The sequence below is a fragment of the Eschrichtius robustus genome, chromosome 4 (genome assembly GCF_028021215.1).
Source record: "Eschrichtius robustus isolate mEscRob2 chromosome 4, mEscRob2.pri, whole genome shotgun sequence".
NCBI classification, from domain to species: domain Eukaryota; kingdom Metazoa; phylum Chordata; class Mammalia; order Artiodactyla; family Eschrichtiidae; genus Eschrichtius; species Eschrichtius robustus.
In genome coordinates this window covers 81,583,357-81,601,073 of record NC_090827.1, presented here as the reverse complement: position 1 = coordinate 81,601,073, position 17,717 = coordinate 81,583,357, and the positions used below count along the sequence as shown (strand labels likewise).

General features: G+C 37.6%; 1 protein-coding gene across 3 annotated transcripts in view; it reads left to right on the top strand.

Annotated features, from left to right (window-relative positions):
• Positions 1-17,717, top strand: part of GABRB1 (gamma-aminobutyric acid type A receptor subunit beta1) — a 396,787-nt gene that overhangs the window by 368,000 nt on the left and 11,070 nt on the right. For 2 of the 3 annotated variants that reach the window (XM_068543013.1, XM_068543011.1), the window contains exons 6-8: positions 9,154-9,291; positions 9,381-9,533; positions 12,410-12,648. In XM_068543013.1, coding sequence (XP_068399114.1) covers positions 9,154-9,291; positions 9,381-9,533; positions 12,410-12,648 — 530 coding nt within the window. Of the gene's footprint in view, positions 1-9,153; positions 9,292-9,380; positions 9,534-12,409; positions 12,655-17,717 lie in introns of all 3 variants that reach the window. The other variant, XM_068543012.1, reaches the window with a different exon arrangement.

The window sequence follows — 17,717 nt, the reverse complement described above, 5'->3', positions numbered from 1 at the left end:
GTTTGTTGCACAGATTTGTACCTACAGTTTCTTTTTTTTTTTGGTTTAGTTTGTTTTTAATTGGAGTGTAGTTGCTTTACGATGTTGTGTTAGTTTCTGCTGTTGTACCTACAGTTTCTTAATACTTGTGAGAATGCTTTAAAAATCTGGCTTCCATGGTCCGTTTACTGCTTCTTAGGATACCAAGGAGATACAGAGGTGGGTGAGAAAGGAATCCCAAGTAGCCTTTAGAATAAATGTTATAGCAGATTTGGAGCCACGGGAAGGATTAGACCCAACTGGCTTTCTTATCTGCTTCTGAGATGCACCATTACAAATATCTAATAACCTTGAAAGAGGAAGGATCTACACAGTTCCTGGAGCAGAGATATTGATAAACTCCTAATATTTCTGCCCCCACATGGAAGGAGCAGGAGGAAGTGGAGAGTAGAAGACTACTAAATTTATTTCAGTAGGTCAGCTGAAATGTTGATCATGAGTGTGACTTCAGTTAGGTGCTAGTAATGACTGATGTAAACAGGAAGGGAAGATACTGACTCTTATAGCTGGACTGGCCACTCTCCACTCAGCATTTCCTGTTTACCAACAGCTAAAAGAGAGAGGGAAATCTTCTCTCCTCCCACTTTTGAACACAAGTCCTAGATTTCTCTAGGACTGGACCAACTTGGGTCACATGCCTATTTCCAAGCAATTAATTTGGGCAGGGGACCTGCTATGACCTAATTATTTTAGACCTGGGTTATTGCCTAACCCTTAGCCAGTCACCATAGCAAAGGGGATGGTGTTTTAACAATTGGCTTAAGTCAATCAAGCCCCACACTGTGAAACTTGAGATGAGGCCATGGCCATTCCACAAAGGGGAATGCATTTACTCATGTCCACTCGTGGATTAGAAGCTTAAATCTCTCCATTCTCTAAAACACATTTCAGTACAATTTTAGACCATCCTCCCAGCTCTATTAAGCAGGACAGGGAGTAATTTTTATTTCCAGGTTAGAAAAATGCATCAAAAATAGAGTGTTTCAAATAGCAAAGAGAAACACTAACATCCAGATGCTTGTATATTTGTACTAGCTCCATGCATCTTTAACCAATGACCTCAACTTAATTTTATCTGTACTTTCTGCCCCACTAAGAAGTCCCCAGGGGCTGAGAGGAAATTCTGAGAGCTTCTGTGTAGTTATTGTTGCTAGGAAACAATATCCTTGGTATCCAAGGGTTCGGGCTTTGAGACACTGTATGAAGTCACTGGTTCCTAAAGGAAACCTTTGGTAAATAGGTTGCTTGGGTGTGAGAAAATTGATGTTTGCTCTCTGTGGCAAAATGTTCTTGTGTAATCTTTGAATAATAGTTTATTTCTAGGCTCTCCCCTTTGGATCCAGTTGCCATTATTGTTCCCATGAGAACTCACACTTCCACCTGAAATGGAGTGAGCATTCTTTTTTCCCCAAAATCATCTGTAATTATCTCAGTACCTTGGACACTAAGCCTAAAGGGTTTTAGTTGAACAAAGTGCCAGTGAGCTTGGGAATACAGACCCAGACCACTGACTGTATAAATCGTTGAATCCTATTAAGATTCACATTGATTGATAGCCATACTCCAGCTCTGTTTTTGTGCATGGCATTGAAGGGCTCTGCTGCCCTGCAAAAGCAGAAGACAGTGAGAGGTTTGGGCTCACCCACCGTCTTCTCCCCTCTCAATCCCAAACGGCGAAACATCTCTGGTCCTTCAACTCTAGATATTGCTTACATAGTTCTCCCCTAGAATCCTACAATTTGAAGATCAGACTGAGGTTGTAATTTATCACCTAGTTACTCAGTAAGCCTCAAATTAATAAGCAGCTTTTTCCATTTTCTTGGTGCCCAGACCCACCTGTAAGGCCCTTGTGAGTAGAAGCACTTTAAGCAAGGAATAAATCTGGCTCAAGAATGCTACCAAGTAAGTTATATATCAGGCTACCTGTCTGAGACAATAAACATAGACCCCTAAGCAGCAAACAACATTCACAAAGTCATTTATTCACAAATATATATTGGATACATGACTGTGGACAGAATCTGTTCTGGGCATCAGGAAATTTTTTAAAGAATAAAAGAAGGTCTTGGCTTTCAAAAAGTGTATAATATAATGAGAGATGAAGGAGACAAAAGGCAGAGACAAACACAAAGCTATGTAAACAGATGAAATATTTGCATGATAAGATACACTATGTGACTGACAGGAGCTCACTGGAAAGCAGAAACCACTCAAGTTTTTTCAAATAGGGAATTTAATAGAGAGAATTGGTTACAAAGGTTGGAGGAGCTGGAAAAGCAAAAGAGAGTAGGAAAAAAGTGTGTTAAAGGCGGAAAAGCCAGAAACAAGTGCCCATGAGCCTGAATTTGTTGGATCCTATTAGAAATGCTGTTCTGGTTGTTTGCAGAGTTTCCAGAAGAGGGGCCGTGAGAGTCTGGAATCACCCCACTGCCCTGGCAGCAATCACCAGCAACATGGCCACACTGCCAGACACAGAATCAAGAGCCTCGCCTCCTCCTTCTACCTTCTAATCTTCAGCCTATTCTTCCTAGGGGCAGCATCTAACAGGAAGCCAGAGAGACAGGGAGCCCAGCCCCAGGGGTGCAGATAGCAGAGTATAGATAGCAGAAGAGGCACAGAAACAGCAAATGAATGACCAGCACAAGCCAACAGAGGTTTTCCTGGAAAGCTCTGGTAATTCCAAATCTGGAGCAAATAATTCTTCCCCAGAAGAGAAAGAGAATGTATCAATCCAGATTCTGCTGCATATAACAGAAGTCCATTTGGCTAGCTTAAGCAGAAAGAGATTCAATAGAGGGAAGTGGTGCTTACAAAATTAAAAGACAGAAGTAGTAGGCTCTAGGCTGGGCAACTAGAAATAACTCCCAGTATCACAGTGCAGACCGGCCCTCCAAGGGGACTGATGGCTTCACCACAATCGGGAAGCTGGTAGTCAGGTAGCTCCTGCCATGTGTTGACTCCAGGACCACAGAAAGCTAAAACCAGGATTCCTGGTTCCAGAGCCATCTATACTGTATGAGCTGCACCAGCAAAAGGAGTGCCTCAAATATCACCTTTGACATCACTTAACTTCATTTAATAAGGCTACCTAAATCTTATCCACTACCTTGTTGCAAAGCTTTCCTGAAGATTAAAACACATGCTAAAGAAAGCCAATCCATACAGAAGGATTTAGAAAGGAATTTTGTGGTGAAATATGTAACAATTTACATGAAATACCCAAGCTCCAAGAGGGCAGGAGCCATGTCAGTTTTATTCACCACTGTAGCCACAGTAACTTTCCACCCCCTGGCACATAGTCAGCACTATAAATACCTACTCATTGAATGAGTAAGACACACACATAGGTTAGTGCCTGGTTGTCAAGTTAAGTTTAGTAGCACAAAGCCAGGAGTCTTATTTTTTAGAGCTGTCTTAGATTTTCCAATCTGTTTATTTTAACTTTAGAATCACTTTGTCTAGTTCCCAAAACGAAAAGCTCATTGGTATTACTAGACAATCACATTAAGTTGTAAACGAACTTAAGGATGTTGAGTCTTCCTATTCAAAACATGGTATGTCTTTTTATTTGTTCAAGGCTTCTTTTGTGCTTTTCAAAAGTGTTTCAAATGTTGCTTCATATAAGTCTTGCCTGTTTCTAAGTTTATTACTAGATATTTCTTGTCTCTATTTTAAAAAGGGTCTTTTCTTCCATTATAAATTTTTGTTTTTATATATGAAAGCTACCCATTTCTGTGTAGTAATTTTGTACCCTATAATCATACTAATTCTATTGTTTGTAAAAGTCTCTCAGTGAATTCTTTGGGGTTTACTGGATATACAGTTGTATAATTAACAAATCTTAATAGTTTAACCAGCAGTTTTCCAACTTTATAGTTCAATTTTCTTTCTCTTCCCTAATGGCTAGTATTTCCAGAACAATGTTAAAAATAATAGCAATGGTAGTGGACACTCTTATTTTGTTCTTAACTTTCATGGGAATATTCTATTGTTTCCACAATAAGCGTGATTCTGGCTTTGAGCGTGAGATAGATATGTCTTACCATGTTACGGAAATATCCATCTATGCATATTTATTGAGTGATGTTTGTTTTGTTAAAAAACAAACAGACTGGCTATTAAATTTAGTCAAATGCCTTTTTAGCACCTGTGTATATAATCATATGCTTTTTTCTCCTTAGATCTGTTAATATAATGAAGTATATTACTAGATTTTCTAATATTGAATCATTTGCACTCCTAGAATAAACCCCACTAGTTATGTATTGTTATTTAATGTACTGCTGGATCTTGTTTTGCTAATATGTTCTCCTTAGTTTATGAAAACAATTTGGAAGTTTTCATTTTTCCCCTATACTTTGGAACTGTTTAAGTAGAAATAGAATTATCAGTCTTAAATGTTTGAGTCTGGTGTTTATTTGTTTGTAGGGGGTAACATCAAGCTATTTTGATCTTCTGTCTCTCCTGATTTGGGCTTTAGCAAATGCTTTTCTTACGAGAAAATTATCCATTTTATTCAAATTTTCATATTTGTTTGCATAGATTTGAGCAAAGTAGTCTTATAATTCTTTACACCCCCCCCCCTGTTTCCAATGAGCTTTCCCTGATGATGTCTTAGTTATCCATCCTGATTCATTTGTTTGACTGAAGTCTTCTGAAGAATAATTTCCTCAAACAGGTCCCTGGGTGATATATTCTTCTCTGGAATTCTTCTCGGAAAGAAGTGGTATTTTGGTGGGGAATGGGACTCTTGAGTCTCTGAGTTGCTGTCCTTTTGCCTTTACTCTAGATGTTCTGAATTGTTATTCTATAATCCTTTCTTTTCAGAAGTCTGATAGTTTTTCCTGTGAAAATACCTTGTACTTTGTGTCTGGAAGATTGTAAAATTATTCTTTTACCCTTGGAGTTCAGGAGTGATATCAGGGTTACATAATATAATGAGCCCTTCAATATGCAAAACAGTTTATTAAATTCAGGGAAATTTGTATTTTCTTTTTGTGTATTATGGCTCCTCTTCTTCTGTCAAGAATGCCCACTATTCATATGTTAGCTCTCCTAGATGAGTCTTTCAAAGCCCTTATGCTTTCCAAATCTCTATAATTTTGTTCAAACTGTCTTCCAATCCACCAATCTGGCCTCATCAGTGGCCATCTTCTTTTCAATTTATCTAACACTCTTTTTTAATTAAAAACTATGGGTTTTAGTACAAGGAAGTAAGGAAGTTTTTGTGCTCTAATCAGATATCCTTATATGTTCCCATATTTTGAATAAAGATGGGAAATGAAAAGTTCAAACTATCATCTGCTTCCTCCACCAGTTCTTCTCACGAGGAGCCATCTATTCTGGACCTTATGCTTGTTTTCCTTCTGTAGGATGACTGGATTCTCTTATAAATATCGTTGTGTTTCTCTTGCATATCCCTTGGGATTTGGACCCAGCTGCCAGAGCACCGCAAATGGAAACAGTGTTCTAGCTAGATGAAAAGCATGGTGGGCTCCAGGCAAGCTGTCATTCCCCTACTGATGCACCAGGAGGTAGTCTCTCTCTCTCTCTTCCTCTCTCTCCCCACTTTTTAAACTCTCCTACATCTTATTAAAGGACTGTGAAAACAGCAGTTCCTCCAAATAGTCACACAAGTGGCAGCAGCCTCCATTTAATAGTCCCCCCAAATCCCTGCATCCAGCTTTCTTCCTTAATCTCACTGTTCTAACCCCATCCAAGTACCCCATGCCAGTAGTCCCCCAGTTCACTCCTGTCCCTGAGGGGAAAAACATCCCATGACATCATTGTCTACTAGATCCAGACAGAGCTGAGACCTCACATTCCCCAGATCCCACTTCATGCTGGGCTTAGAAGTTCATAGTTGAATCGGAAGTGGAAGGAAGAGCATCAGGGCTGAGTTTAAGCTGTCGTGTCGCCACTAGCCATTTCCCCTCCGAGAGGAGGTTGTTATTCTAGAACACTTAAATGGCTCCAGGGGAAGCCATGATTCTCTGAAATTACCATCAAATTGTATTTGTTTACCTATCTATACATATGTATTATATATATGTTTTTCTGTAGAGTTTTTTCGGAAGTTTTTTTAAGAATATTTTTTAAAGCAGTTTTATGTTCACAGCAAAATTGAGGGGAAGGTACAGAGATTTCCCATATACCCTCTGCCGCCACACATGCATAGCCTCCCCTGTTATCAACATCCTCCACCAAAGTGGTGCATTTGTTACAATTGATGAAATGATGTGGACACATCATTATCACCCAGAGTCAATAATTTACTTTCGGGTTCACTCTTAGTGTTGTCCATTCTATGGGTTTAGACAAATGCATAATGACATTTGTCTCCCACTATAGTAACACATGGAGTATTTTCATTGCTCTCTAAAGATCTGTGTTCTGTACATTCATCCCTCCCCACCCCCAACCCCTGGCAACCACTGATCTTACCGTCTCCATAGTTTTGCCTTTTCCAGAATGTCACATAGTTGGAATCATGCAGTATGTGGCCTTCTCAGATTGACTTCTTTCACTTTATAATACGCATGTAAGTTTCTTCCATGTTTTTTCGTGGCTTGATAGCTCATTTCCTTTTAGCACTGAGCAATATACCATTACCTATGTGTATGACAGTATCAAAGGACCAAAAGACATCTTGGTTGCTCCCAAGTTTTGGCAATTATGAATAAAGCTACTGTAAACATCTGTGTACAGGTTTTTGTGTAGACACAAGTTTTCAATTACTTTGGCTAGAAACCAAGGAGCATGATTGCTAGGTCACATGATTAGAGCGTGTTTAGTTTTGTAAGAAACTGCCAAACTCTCTTCCAAAGTGGCTGTTCCATTTTGCATTTCCACCAGCAATGAATGAGAGTTCTTGCTGCTCCACATCCTCTCCAGCATTTGGTGATGTCAGTGTTCCAGATTTTGACGATTCTAATAGGTGTACAGTAGCATCACATTATTGTTTTAATTTGCGTTTCACTAACAGCATGTCATGCGGAGCATCTTTTCATATGCTTATTTGCCATCTGTATATCTCCTTTGGTGAGATGTCTGTTAAGGTCTTTGGCCCATTTTTATTCAGGTTTTTTGTTTTCTTACTGTCAAGGTTTAAGATCTCCTTGTATATTTTGGATAACAGTCCTTTATCAGATGTGTCTTTTGTATATATTTTCACCCAATCTGTGGCTTGTCTTCTCATTCTCTTGAGTTCAGGAGGTTTTATCAGATTCTCAAAGAGATGTTAAGAATCACAGTCTTACAGAGCCATACCCAAATTTGGTGGAAATCCCCAACATGCCAATTAGTTCCATGTAGATTGCTCTAAGTCCAGTGGGTATCGAGGGTCTCACAGCCTCTCAGACACTGAAGATTATATCTAAAAGTAAATATCTTCCATTGCTATGCTCTACTTGGGTCATTGTAAAATAGGTTACTGAATATGAAAGATTACCCTTTGAAGAAAGGGCAAGTTCTTGAACTAGAAGAAGATGGTTTTAAGAGAAATAAAATAAAACAAACTGAAACATATTATAGTAAATAGTATCCTGTATAGAGTGGCAAAAGTAACAAATACAAGACAGTTGTGAGTGCAATGAGTTCAGGGATAAGAATTCAAAAAAGAGTTTTTTGAAGAGAAGCTAGAAGTGTTTAAAGCAATATAGTGAAGATAATTTTATTTCCCCTCAAAATAAAAAGGAAGAAGACCTTAAATTTTCTTACATTCTTTCAGTGATATGTTGTTGGTGATTCTTTGGCACTTGGCATTCAACTTCTAAATTTTAAATATATTACTCTTTATCTCTTGAGAAAATGTTTCTGGTTTAATCAAAAGTTAGTAGGCAAAATATCTACTACATTATATGGTTTTTTTTTTTGTTTTTTTTTAATGGCTGTGTTGGGTCTTCGTTTTCTGTGCGAGGGCTTTCTCTAGTTGCGGCAAGTGGGGGCCACTCTTCATCGCGGTGCGCGGGCCTCTCACTATCGCGGTCTCTCTTGTTGCGGAGCACAGGCTCCAGACGTGCAGGCTCAGTAGTTGTGGCTCACGGGCCCAGTTGCTCCGCGGCATGCGGGATCTTCCCAGACCAGGGCTCGAACCCGTCTCCCCTGCATTGGCAGGCAGATTCTCAACCACTGCGCCACCAGGGACGCCCTATATGGTTACTTTTGAAACATAAGCTCTAGTAATTCTAATGGAAAAGCATTTGATGCTTTTTTATTTGAGGTCAATAAAAATAGGAAATAACCTTAGAAAGATCTTTTTTTGTCTCTAGCAGATAGAAAGATACAAATATAAAGCCTTCTATATGTTTTAAATGATTTTTAGATTTTTTAATATATTAATACATTTTTTATGCAAGCTACTCTAATATATGACCATAACCCAAGCAGACCCATGGCAATTGGGAGCAGAAATGGAAGGGGAAATAGAGTTTAAGATAGATCCTTCTACCACAATCTACAATCCTCTACACATTCGCCTTAAATTACTTAAACCTCACTACCATAAGTATTAAGATATAAAAATATGATCAAAAATTCACATATTTCCTAAAATGTTCACCTATATATTAGCTATAATCAAAGGCTATAAAGAGAAGCTTACCTAATTTTCTTTGAAAAATGTATACTCTTTTTTGAATGTCTTGATCATTTAATGGGTCCGTACTAATTTGATCTTTTATTATACCCCATCCCTTTATCCTTTCTGTTCCCCTTTTAACAAATATGTGCTCAATTATTATACTTGTTGTTGTTAAATAACACATAGTCAAAATCTATGCCCAGGCACCTAGAATTCGGGCATCCCTCAATCTAACCGAAGAGTGCCCGTTAGTGGACACAATGAGAATAAATATGCAGCAGTGATATCAGATATCACTGAATGATCACAGAGGTTATGTTCAGTACAGCCAAGTATATCCATCTTCTCAAGGCAGCCACAATCAGCCTGTCAGAAACAGCACTCAACATGAAACCTCTTGTGTTATCCCAATTTAAAGCAAAATCATCTTATCATCAATTGCTGGGAAATTTCTCTCCAAATCCCCAACTGTCTTCAAAATGAATTTCTAGGCCAACTGAGTTCTATTTAACTCTGCTGTTTCTTGGTTTCAGATGGCTACACCACTGATGACATCGAGTTTTACTGGAATGGAGGAGAAGGAGCAGTAACAGGAGTGAATAAAATTGAGCTTCCTCAGTTTTCCATTGTTGACTATAAGATGGTGTCCAAGAAGGTGGAGTTCACAACAGGTGAGGATGTTTCCCGATGATGAGAAAGGAGATAGCTCCCACCAAATGACCATCTGATATTATTTTCTTTTATTTATTTTTTCACGCAGGGGCATATCCACGACTGTCACTAAGTTTTCGTCTAAAGAGAAACATTGGTTACTTCATTTTGCAAACCTACATGCCTTCCACACTGATTACAATTCTGTCCTGGGTGTCGTTTTGGATCAACTATGATGCCTCTGCAGCCAGAGTCGCACTAGGTAATGCATTCCCAGCACTACAGAGAGCTGGTGGGATTTAACGTCAAACAACAACCAATGAATGATAAGAATTACAGGCAAGGGTGTCTCTCACAGAGAGCCAGAGAATGAGATTACCATAAGACTGCTGGATAATAAAACATCTATGTGTAAGCACTTACAGGGTGAATGTTTTACAACGTAATATCTTTTTATCATTTTACCAAAATAAAAAACAAATCTTGGAGTACACTCACGCTATATAAGTGCTTCTTAGAGAATATTTTAAAATTCTCATTACACTAATATTTTACTAACTTTGTGATTTCTTCTTTGGTTCCTTCTCTTTACAGTGGAGAACATTATTGCATTATTCTCAAATGGATTTGGAGAAAGCTAAACCTTGTGACCATTAACAAGCCATGTCAATATTATCTTTCAAATATTAACTATAGTTAAATTGTATCGCTCTGTCTCCCTTAAATAGAGCTCCTTCTACTTGAATAAGGCACAGACAATTCATCAGCTATATTAATGATCTGTGATCAGGACAGAATAAAAAATGGTTTCCTTCCTGGGGAAACAGAATTCAGAACTAGTCTTGCCATGGTTGTGTAATTGCTGTAAGCTAAAAGGTTATATTTGAGATTTTAAAGGATTCCTTGGAAAGTTAGAATATGTAAGGTCTGTCTGATGTATCTGGGTATGTGTGGGTCTGCCTCGTATTTAACCCTAGAGCCATTTCAGTTATCACTTTCTGGGGCTTATTTACAGACACACACACACACACGCAAAAGAACATCATTTATTACTAAGCTAACATATACAGCTCTTCTCTTCTGAGACTACGGAACTGGATTAGATGATCAGCATATACCCTTTCACCCCTAGACTAATTGTCACCTCTATAGCCCATCTCTATTGGTTGAGTATATAAGGCTCACAAAGTCAAGTGCTGGCAGCCCCTTATCAACCTTTGAACATTACAAGACTAAGGAAAGAAGACAAATAATTTATCATATCATACACATGTATCTGCACATATTATTTGAATATGAACATGAATATGTGTATACGCTATGGTTAAAGAAAAAACATCAGACAGTGTCTACAGCAGAGAATATGAACTATCAAGGTCATGAATTGTGGCTCTCTTTACACATCTATCCTCAAAGCTAATAATATTTTGATTAGAGGTGTCAGCATATAGAGATGCTGAATAAACCTGTTCTTTGAAATGTAAAACCTAAGGTATTTAAAAACTTATCTAAGTGAAAAGACGTTTATTTACTAGCCCTTCTTGCTTAAAAAATTTAAGCCAAGGAGTAGAAGCAGAAGTGGAATTAGTAGATTTTAATGAATTATTGCTTCTGTACAGAACATTAGGTAGACTTATATTAGGGGAAATTTAAAACTTTATTCAAAGAAATAAATAGGACGACTCATGATGGCATTTAATATCAGTCCAGACATTTAAATTTATCACTGATCTGAACTATTTTAACCTTTTGTATGGTAGTTCTGACTTCCTACTTTATCTGTTCTCCTGAAGTTTAGTAGTCAAATCAGGGAATCTGAATAGAATAATCTGGCTGGCAAATGAGTGCTAAACTATTTTCTTCCCTTTTCATTTTCTAACTTCCATTCCCTTTGCCAGTTCTCCTTTGTCTTCAATATCCATTTCACATTTCCTATCTTAATTTTTAAGGACCTCCGTCAAGTTCCACGTTTTACTTTTTCATCTCTCTGCTTTTATTTTAAATGCCTTTGCTTCATACCTCCTTGCTTTTTGCCCCTAGCTGGGTGATCTACAGCAAAATAACTAATCTCAGAGTTTCTGTTTACTCAGATATAAAATGGGAATTATATACCTGCCTTATCACACTCAGCAGGCTGTTATGACAGCCATATAATTCATAGCTGTAAGTGTTTAAAACTGTAAAAACACTATACAAATGTGTAATATTAGTATTACAGCAGAGTTTAGTATTAGATATAAGTATCGCTTCCTATTTTTCCCAATTATCATTTCATCACCATAATCAACACAAAATATTATACAGACACACAAACATTATATTGTTAAGAATGCCATATTTAACAAAGTAGACAAAGCAGAATCTTCCTTTTAAAAAGACTACACTCTTAAATTTCTTTAACAAGTTGAATTTTTAGGAAGTCTTTTCCTGACTCCGGGGAACTAATTCATTCTAGTCTCTGGAATCAAGGAACTAGAGGTAATATTTGAACAAAAAAAAAAAAAAGCAATAAGATTATGTTATATTTTAAAATACATATATCAAATACTTGATGCAAATCATGAACTTTCTTATTTGTTTCTTCTTTTCATGTTGACTCACTATGAATGATGCATTATAATTTTAAAAGACCGTACTGACCCTGTGACCTGGGTGTATTACAGTTGCATGCGATGAAATAGGTCTCCTCAAACTGGTCACCAACTTTCAGTTCGGTAGTGACTGCTGTGGTGATTAGTATTACAAGGACAGATTTAGGAGGGACATGACAGAGACGCTGAGAGAAGGAAGGAAAGAAGGAGGTGGCATGTAGCAGAATGAGGGCATTTGACAGTAAGCAGTGGGCATATCAATGAGATTTGAATATTTCCACCTACTTTTTCCTTTGTACATTATTTTTTTTTAAAAAAAAGTTTTCAACCCAACACTCACAGAGCATCCCATTTTATGATTTACTTATGGACTACGTAGGGAGCCTGCAGCTTTGTCTTTCAAATTGTCTGCCCTTTTTGCCCTGTGGTTTATTGCATTACTGCCATCATCCTGGAGCACCAACAAGAGATCGGCATCTGTCCTCTCAATCTTAAAAAGGGAACTTAACAAGTGCGCTCAGCTAAGCTGTGTCTTTCTGTTTCATAGGAATCACCACGGTGCTGACAATGACAACCATCAGCACTCACCTCAGGGAGACCCTGCCAAAGATCCCTTATGTCAAAGCAATTGATATTTACCTGATGGGTTGCTTTGTGTTTGTGTTCCTGGCTTTGCTGGAATATGCCTTTGTAAATTACATCTTCTTTGGAAAAGGCCCTCAGAAAAAAGGAGCTGGCAAACAAGACCAGAGCGCTAATGAGAAGAACAAACTGGAGATGAATAAAGTCCAGGTAATATATTAAATATTCTTAACAATCTTCTGAAATTCAGCAGCAGCATGGTGCCCAGAGCTCTCATAACAGAAAAAAATTATGAAATATTCGTTTATCTTTAAGAAGGCTCCAACCACCCTTCATTTCACATATTTGAAAATTGACAATTGAAGATGTTAGGTTGAAGTTTACATAGATTAATAACATACCTGGGCCTGCAACTCAACCCTAAGTCCATTATTCTTTACTTTAAACTATATAGTTGTGAAACTATACACAAAAGAATAATTCCAGATCTACTTAATAAATAAATGAGAGAACTAAAGTGAACAAACTCTTACTCCTAAGTAGCAATGACGCACTATAGCACGGTGGTTACAACCACAGAATGGAATCAGACTGCTTGGATTTAATTCCCAGGTCTGCCACTTACTGGCTTTAGAACTTCAGACCAATCAACCTATGTAACTCCTTATCTAACCTCTGTTCTCAGTGTCATCAACCATAAAATGGAGATTACTATAGTATACCTATCTCTCAGTTATCATAAGGACTAAATGAGTTTTGTTACTTCTTTTAAAGTCTATTATTTGGAACAATACCTAGTGCATAGTAAGCACTCAATAAGTATTAGCTATTATTATATACAAGACATTGTCAGTATTTTTCCTTTGCTTTTCACTGGTAGATCTTATGACCTGTGTTCTCACTCTGCATTAAAATAACGCTTTGTTTATTCTTTTCAAAAATCCCTATAGTCTCTACTTCTGTGGCATTTTTCACTGAAATCATTTGACAATTATGTGCCTTGAAATACTGGATCCATGACAAATTGTTTTCAAGATGGCACACGGGGTGACGACTCAAATATTCATTCACAGTTCTGAGCATTGGGGGTACTGCTCTGAATGAGACGAAGTTCCTTGCTCTCATGGAGTTTAGATGCTAACATGGGAAGACAGGCAGTAAACAAACAAGCAAGTGTCGAGAGCATAATTTCAGGTAATAGGAAGTGCTACAAAGAAAGTAAAACAGAGTAATGGGCAAGAGAATGTTTGGGGTCAGGTTCAAGGGAACAGGGAACTTTGACCAGGTGATCAGGAAGACCTCTTTGAGGAATTACCATTTGATGTGACACCTAAGTGATGAAAGCCGCAACCGTGCCACATCCATTCTAGGCAAAGAATTGTGTGACGTGTTAAAGGACTGAGAGAAGACCAATGCAGCAAGAACATAGGAAGTGAGGGAGAAAGAGAATAATTTGAGTTGTGGCTGGAGAATCAGGCAGAAGTCAAATAATGAATCTTCAAGGTGTTTGTTCATGCTCTTTAGTAGGATATCAAAATTTGACAAACACTGTCAGGTAATTAGAAAATTACAAACAAGGAAAACATACAGATTCAGCCAAATGGGCAAAATTCAAAGCAACACACTCAAATAAATTTATGCTCTTGTATAAAACACTATGGTCAATGCTATGGGAAAAGGAGTAGGCATGATACTTGCCCTTGAGAATCTTCTGATCTGGCTGGAAAGAAAGTTATGAATGGATTATAAAATAAGACAGGACAGCATTTATCTTGAAGAAAGGTTGAAGCTTCCTATTATCTGATTGTAGCCATACCAGCTTTAAAAGTACTTTAGCAATAAAAATAAATTTTTTAAAGGAAGGGCTTCCCTGATGGCACGGTAGTTAAGAATCCACCTGCCCACGCAGGGGACACGGGTTCGAGCCCTGGTCCGGGAAGATCCCACAGGCCGCGGAGCAACTGAGCCCGTGTGCCACAACTACTGAAGCCCGCATGCCTAGAGCCCATGAGCTACAACTACTGAGCTCACAAGCCACAACTACTGAAGCCTGCACGCCTAGAGCCTATGCTCCACAACAAGAGAAGCCACAGCAGTGATAAGCCCGCGCACTGCATCGAAGAGTAGCCCCAGCTCACCGCAACTAGAGAAAACCCGTGCGCAGCAACAAAGACCCAACGCAGCCAAAAATAAATAAATAAAGATACTTTAGCAAAAAAAGTATTTTAAAAAAGTACTTTAGCAGTAGTTTTCAAGAGCACCTCTTTTCTACTCCCATTTCCATCTCAAGTGCTTCTAAACCTACTAGCTGGTCCTCTGTAGAGCTTGGAATGTGCACTGATATATCATGACGAAAGACCTACATAGATAAAGTGGTGTAGGTACACTGGTAGGAAAATTCAGAAAATATGTACTGGATAGACACTCAAAGATAGGTAGAATTTGGAGAGGTAAAATGAAGAAAACTGGGCTTTTCCATTGGCTAGAAAAACAACGTTGTCCAGAGTCAGTAACTAAATGGAAAGGTCGGGCAAACTGAAATCGAATTATTCAGATAAAGTAAAGAGATTATAAAACAAACTTTAACCAAACTCTGGGCATTTGCCTTGATTTCACCCTAGGATATCAGAGAACTGTTCTAAGGTGCTAAGGGACAAATAAAGGCTGGAGGAAAGCCTCCTATTCCATATGATATCTAGATGCATAATATATACTGCTCTGAAGAGGCCTTAGTGACTAGCTAATAGATAAGTAGGATGTTCCCATCTAGCTGATAGTTATTTTATAAGCAGTTTGTTTGAACAACACTGGGCTTAAACAAAGTAATGTTTCATTGGATCTCAAATCAGGAAACTTTATTCCAGGTGAATTGACTTTATTTTATTGGAATTCCAAGAGAAAGCATAGAAAAATCCCTCAACTGTCAGAAGATGAAACACATAAAGAAAATAAAGATGTATTTTTATCCATGGAAAGCTAGACTAGGAATGCCAGAGATGCTTTTCACAGAAATATAAATAGACAACTTTATGCCAAAATTCAAAAACAGATCACGTGAAGACATGGCAGATTAGTTTATATCAAACTAACCCTCCTGGAGATTAAAAATTATAAACCCTGAGCAAAAGTTTTAAAAATCTGCTTGAAGACATGGACGAGAAACTGAAAACAAGCAAAAACTAGGAGAGAATCAACTCTCCAATGAAGGGAACTCCACTGTGTGAAATCAGTGTTTATACAGCTTTTCCCCTGAGGCCAGGCGCCAGTCTAGGGGCACGTGGGACAGTGAAACATCTGCCAAAAAACTGCAGTTTTATTGATCTGATAAATCAGAGCATGGAGTTTGATACTTCCAGAGTTCCTGGAAATTTTAGGAAGAAGTGAAGCCACAGGAGAAATTCAAAATCCCATGAATTGTTGGTTGATCCCTGAACTACACATGTACAGGTAAAATGCCAAGAAATCCAGAAGGAAAAACAACAACAACAACAGCTGAAAAGCTGAAAAAAAAAAAAAAAAAAAAAAGGAATGAACAGAGATTTCAGCTGTTACCCGCCATATGGAAGTCAAGGTTCGGAGTTTGAATCCAGCATTTAGGACTGGTTGGTAAATACATTAGGCTTTTCACTAAAACCCTTAGGAGTAAAGACTAAGTCACAAGAATGAGAGATTCCCCTTGAGTTAAGGGAAAAACTAAAATAGACTCACTCTAACAACTCATAAAACCAAGTCTACACATTCTAGGGGATCCAGTAGTAATTTAACTGCCTTTGAGAACAAAACCCAGCAATCGTCAGGGAAGATAACAAAATCCAGTCTTTACAGTGCATCATCAACATGTCTAGTATAATAATAAAAAATTCCTGTACATGAGAAGAAATAGGAAAAAATGCCCAAGGTCAAGAGAAAGAAATTTAGCCAAAAAAACAGACCTGCAAAAATCTTAGATGTTGGGTTAAAAGATAAGGGCTATAAGTAATAATAATAACTATAATTAATATCTTTAGAAGGTCATAGGAATTAGCCAAAATATCCTAAAATAGTGAATGGTTAAACAAACTATTGTACATTCACACTGTGGGGTACTAGCCCAATAAAAAGTAATGAACCATTGATACAGGCAACAACTTGGATGGATTTCAAGGGCATTAAGCCAAGTGAAAAAAGCCAATCTTAAAGATTATATACTGTATGAATAAATTTATATAATACTCCTGGAATAACAAAATTATAGAGATGAAGAACAGATTAGTGGTTGCCAGGACTTAGTGACAGTGGTGGGGAGAGGGAGATGGGTGTGACTGATCATAAAGGGGTAGCTTGAGGGAAATCTTTGCAGTGGTAGAATAATTTTGTGTCTTGATTGCAGTGGTGGTTATGGGCCTCTAACATGTAGCAAAATTACATAGAACTATACACACTATACCAATATCAGTTTCCTGGTTTTGATATTGTACAACAGTTAAGTAAGATATAATCAATGGGAGAAACTGGGTGAAGGGTACCTGGGCTCTCTCTGTGCTATCTCTGCAACTTTCTAGGAATCTACAATAATTTCAAAATTAAAAGCTTAAAATAAAGTCCATAGGAAAAGATTAACATAATATATGAAGAGATGGGAAGTATCAGACTAGGATTTGAGACTACAAACAAGAGCCAGTGGAAATCATAGAATTGAAAATTTTATTAGATGGATTAGAATCAGATTTTATACCACAGAAGAAAAACTTAGTATGATTGAAGGTAATATTGGCCTTCTCTCAATTTTTCCATTGTCCCAGTTCTTACCATAATTGCTACTACCTCAGGAATGCCTTAACTGACATGTCTGCTGCTGGTTCATATTTTGTACCCTTGTGATTTGTTCTCATGACATCCTGTGCTTTTCCACCTTAGGACTTACCACAATATAGAGTATATGTGTAATTATTTTATTTGTGTAATTATTTTTGTAACCTCTATCTCTCTGCTAATCTCCAAGCTTCCCAAAGATAGGCACTAGGGTCCTTGTCTATTATGTTTATTGTTCTTTCCTTGGTGGTTAGAACTGAGAAAATACTAAATAGGAATTTTTTGAATGAATGACTGCTAGAGAGGCCTTTTTCATTCAAGTTGAGTTCTTAGATACCACACAAGGTATTGAGTGTTACATCACAATGTTTTATAAAATTCTTATGTATTCATAAGTAAGAAAAGGAGACTATCTATAGTCCATTTTAGCTTCTTCTCCAAACTTACTTACTGTTTCTATCACTTTGATTTTTGACATTTTT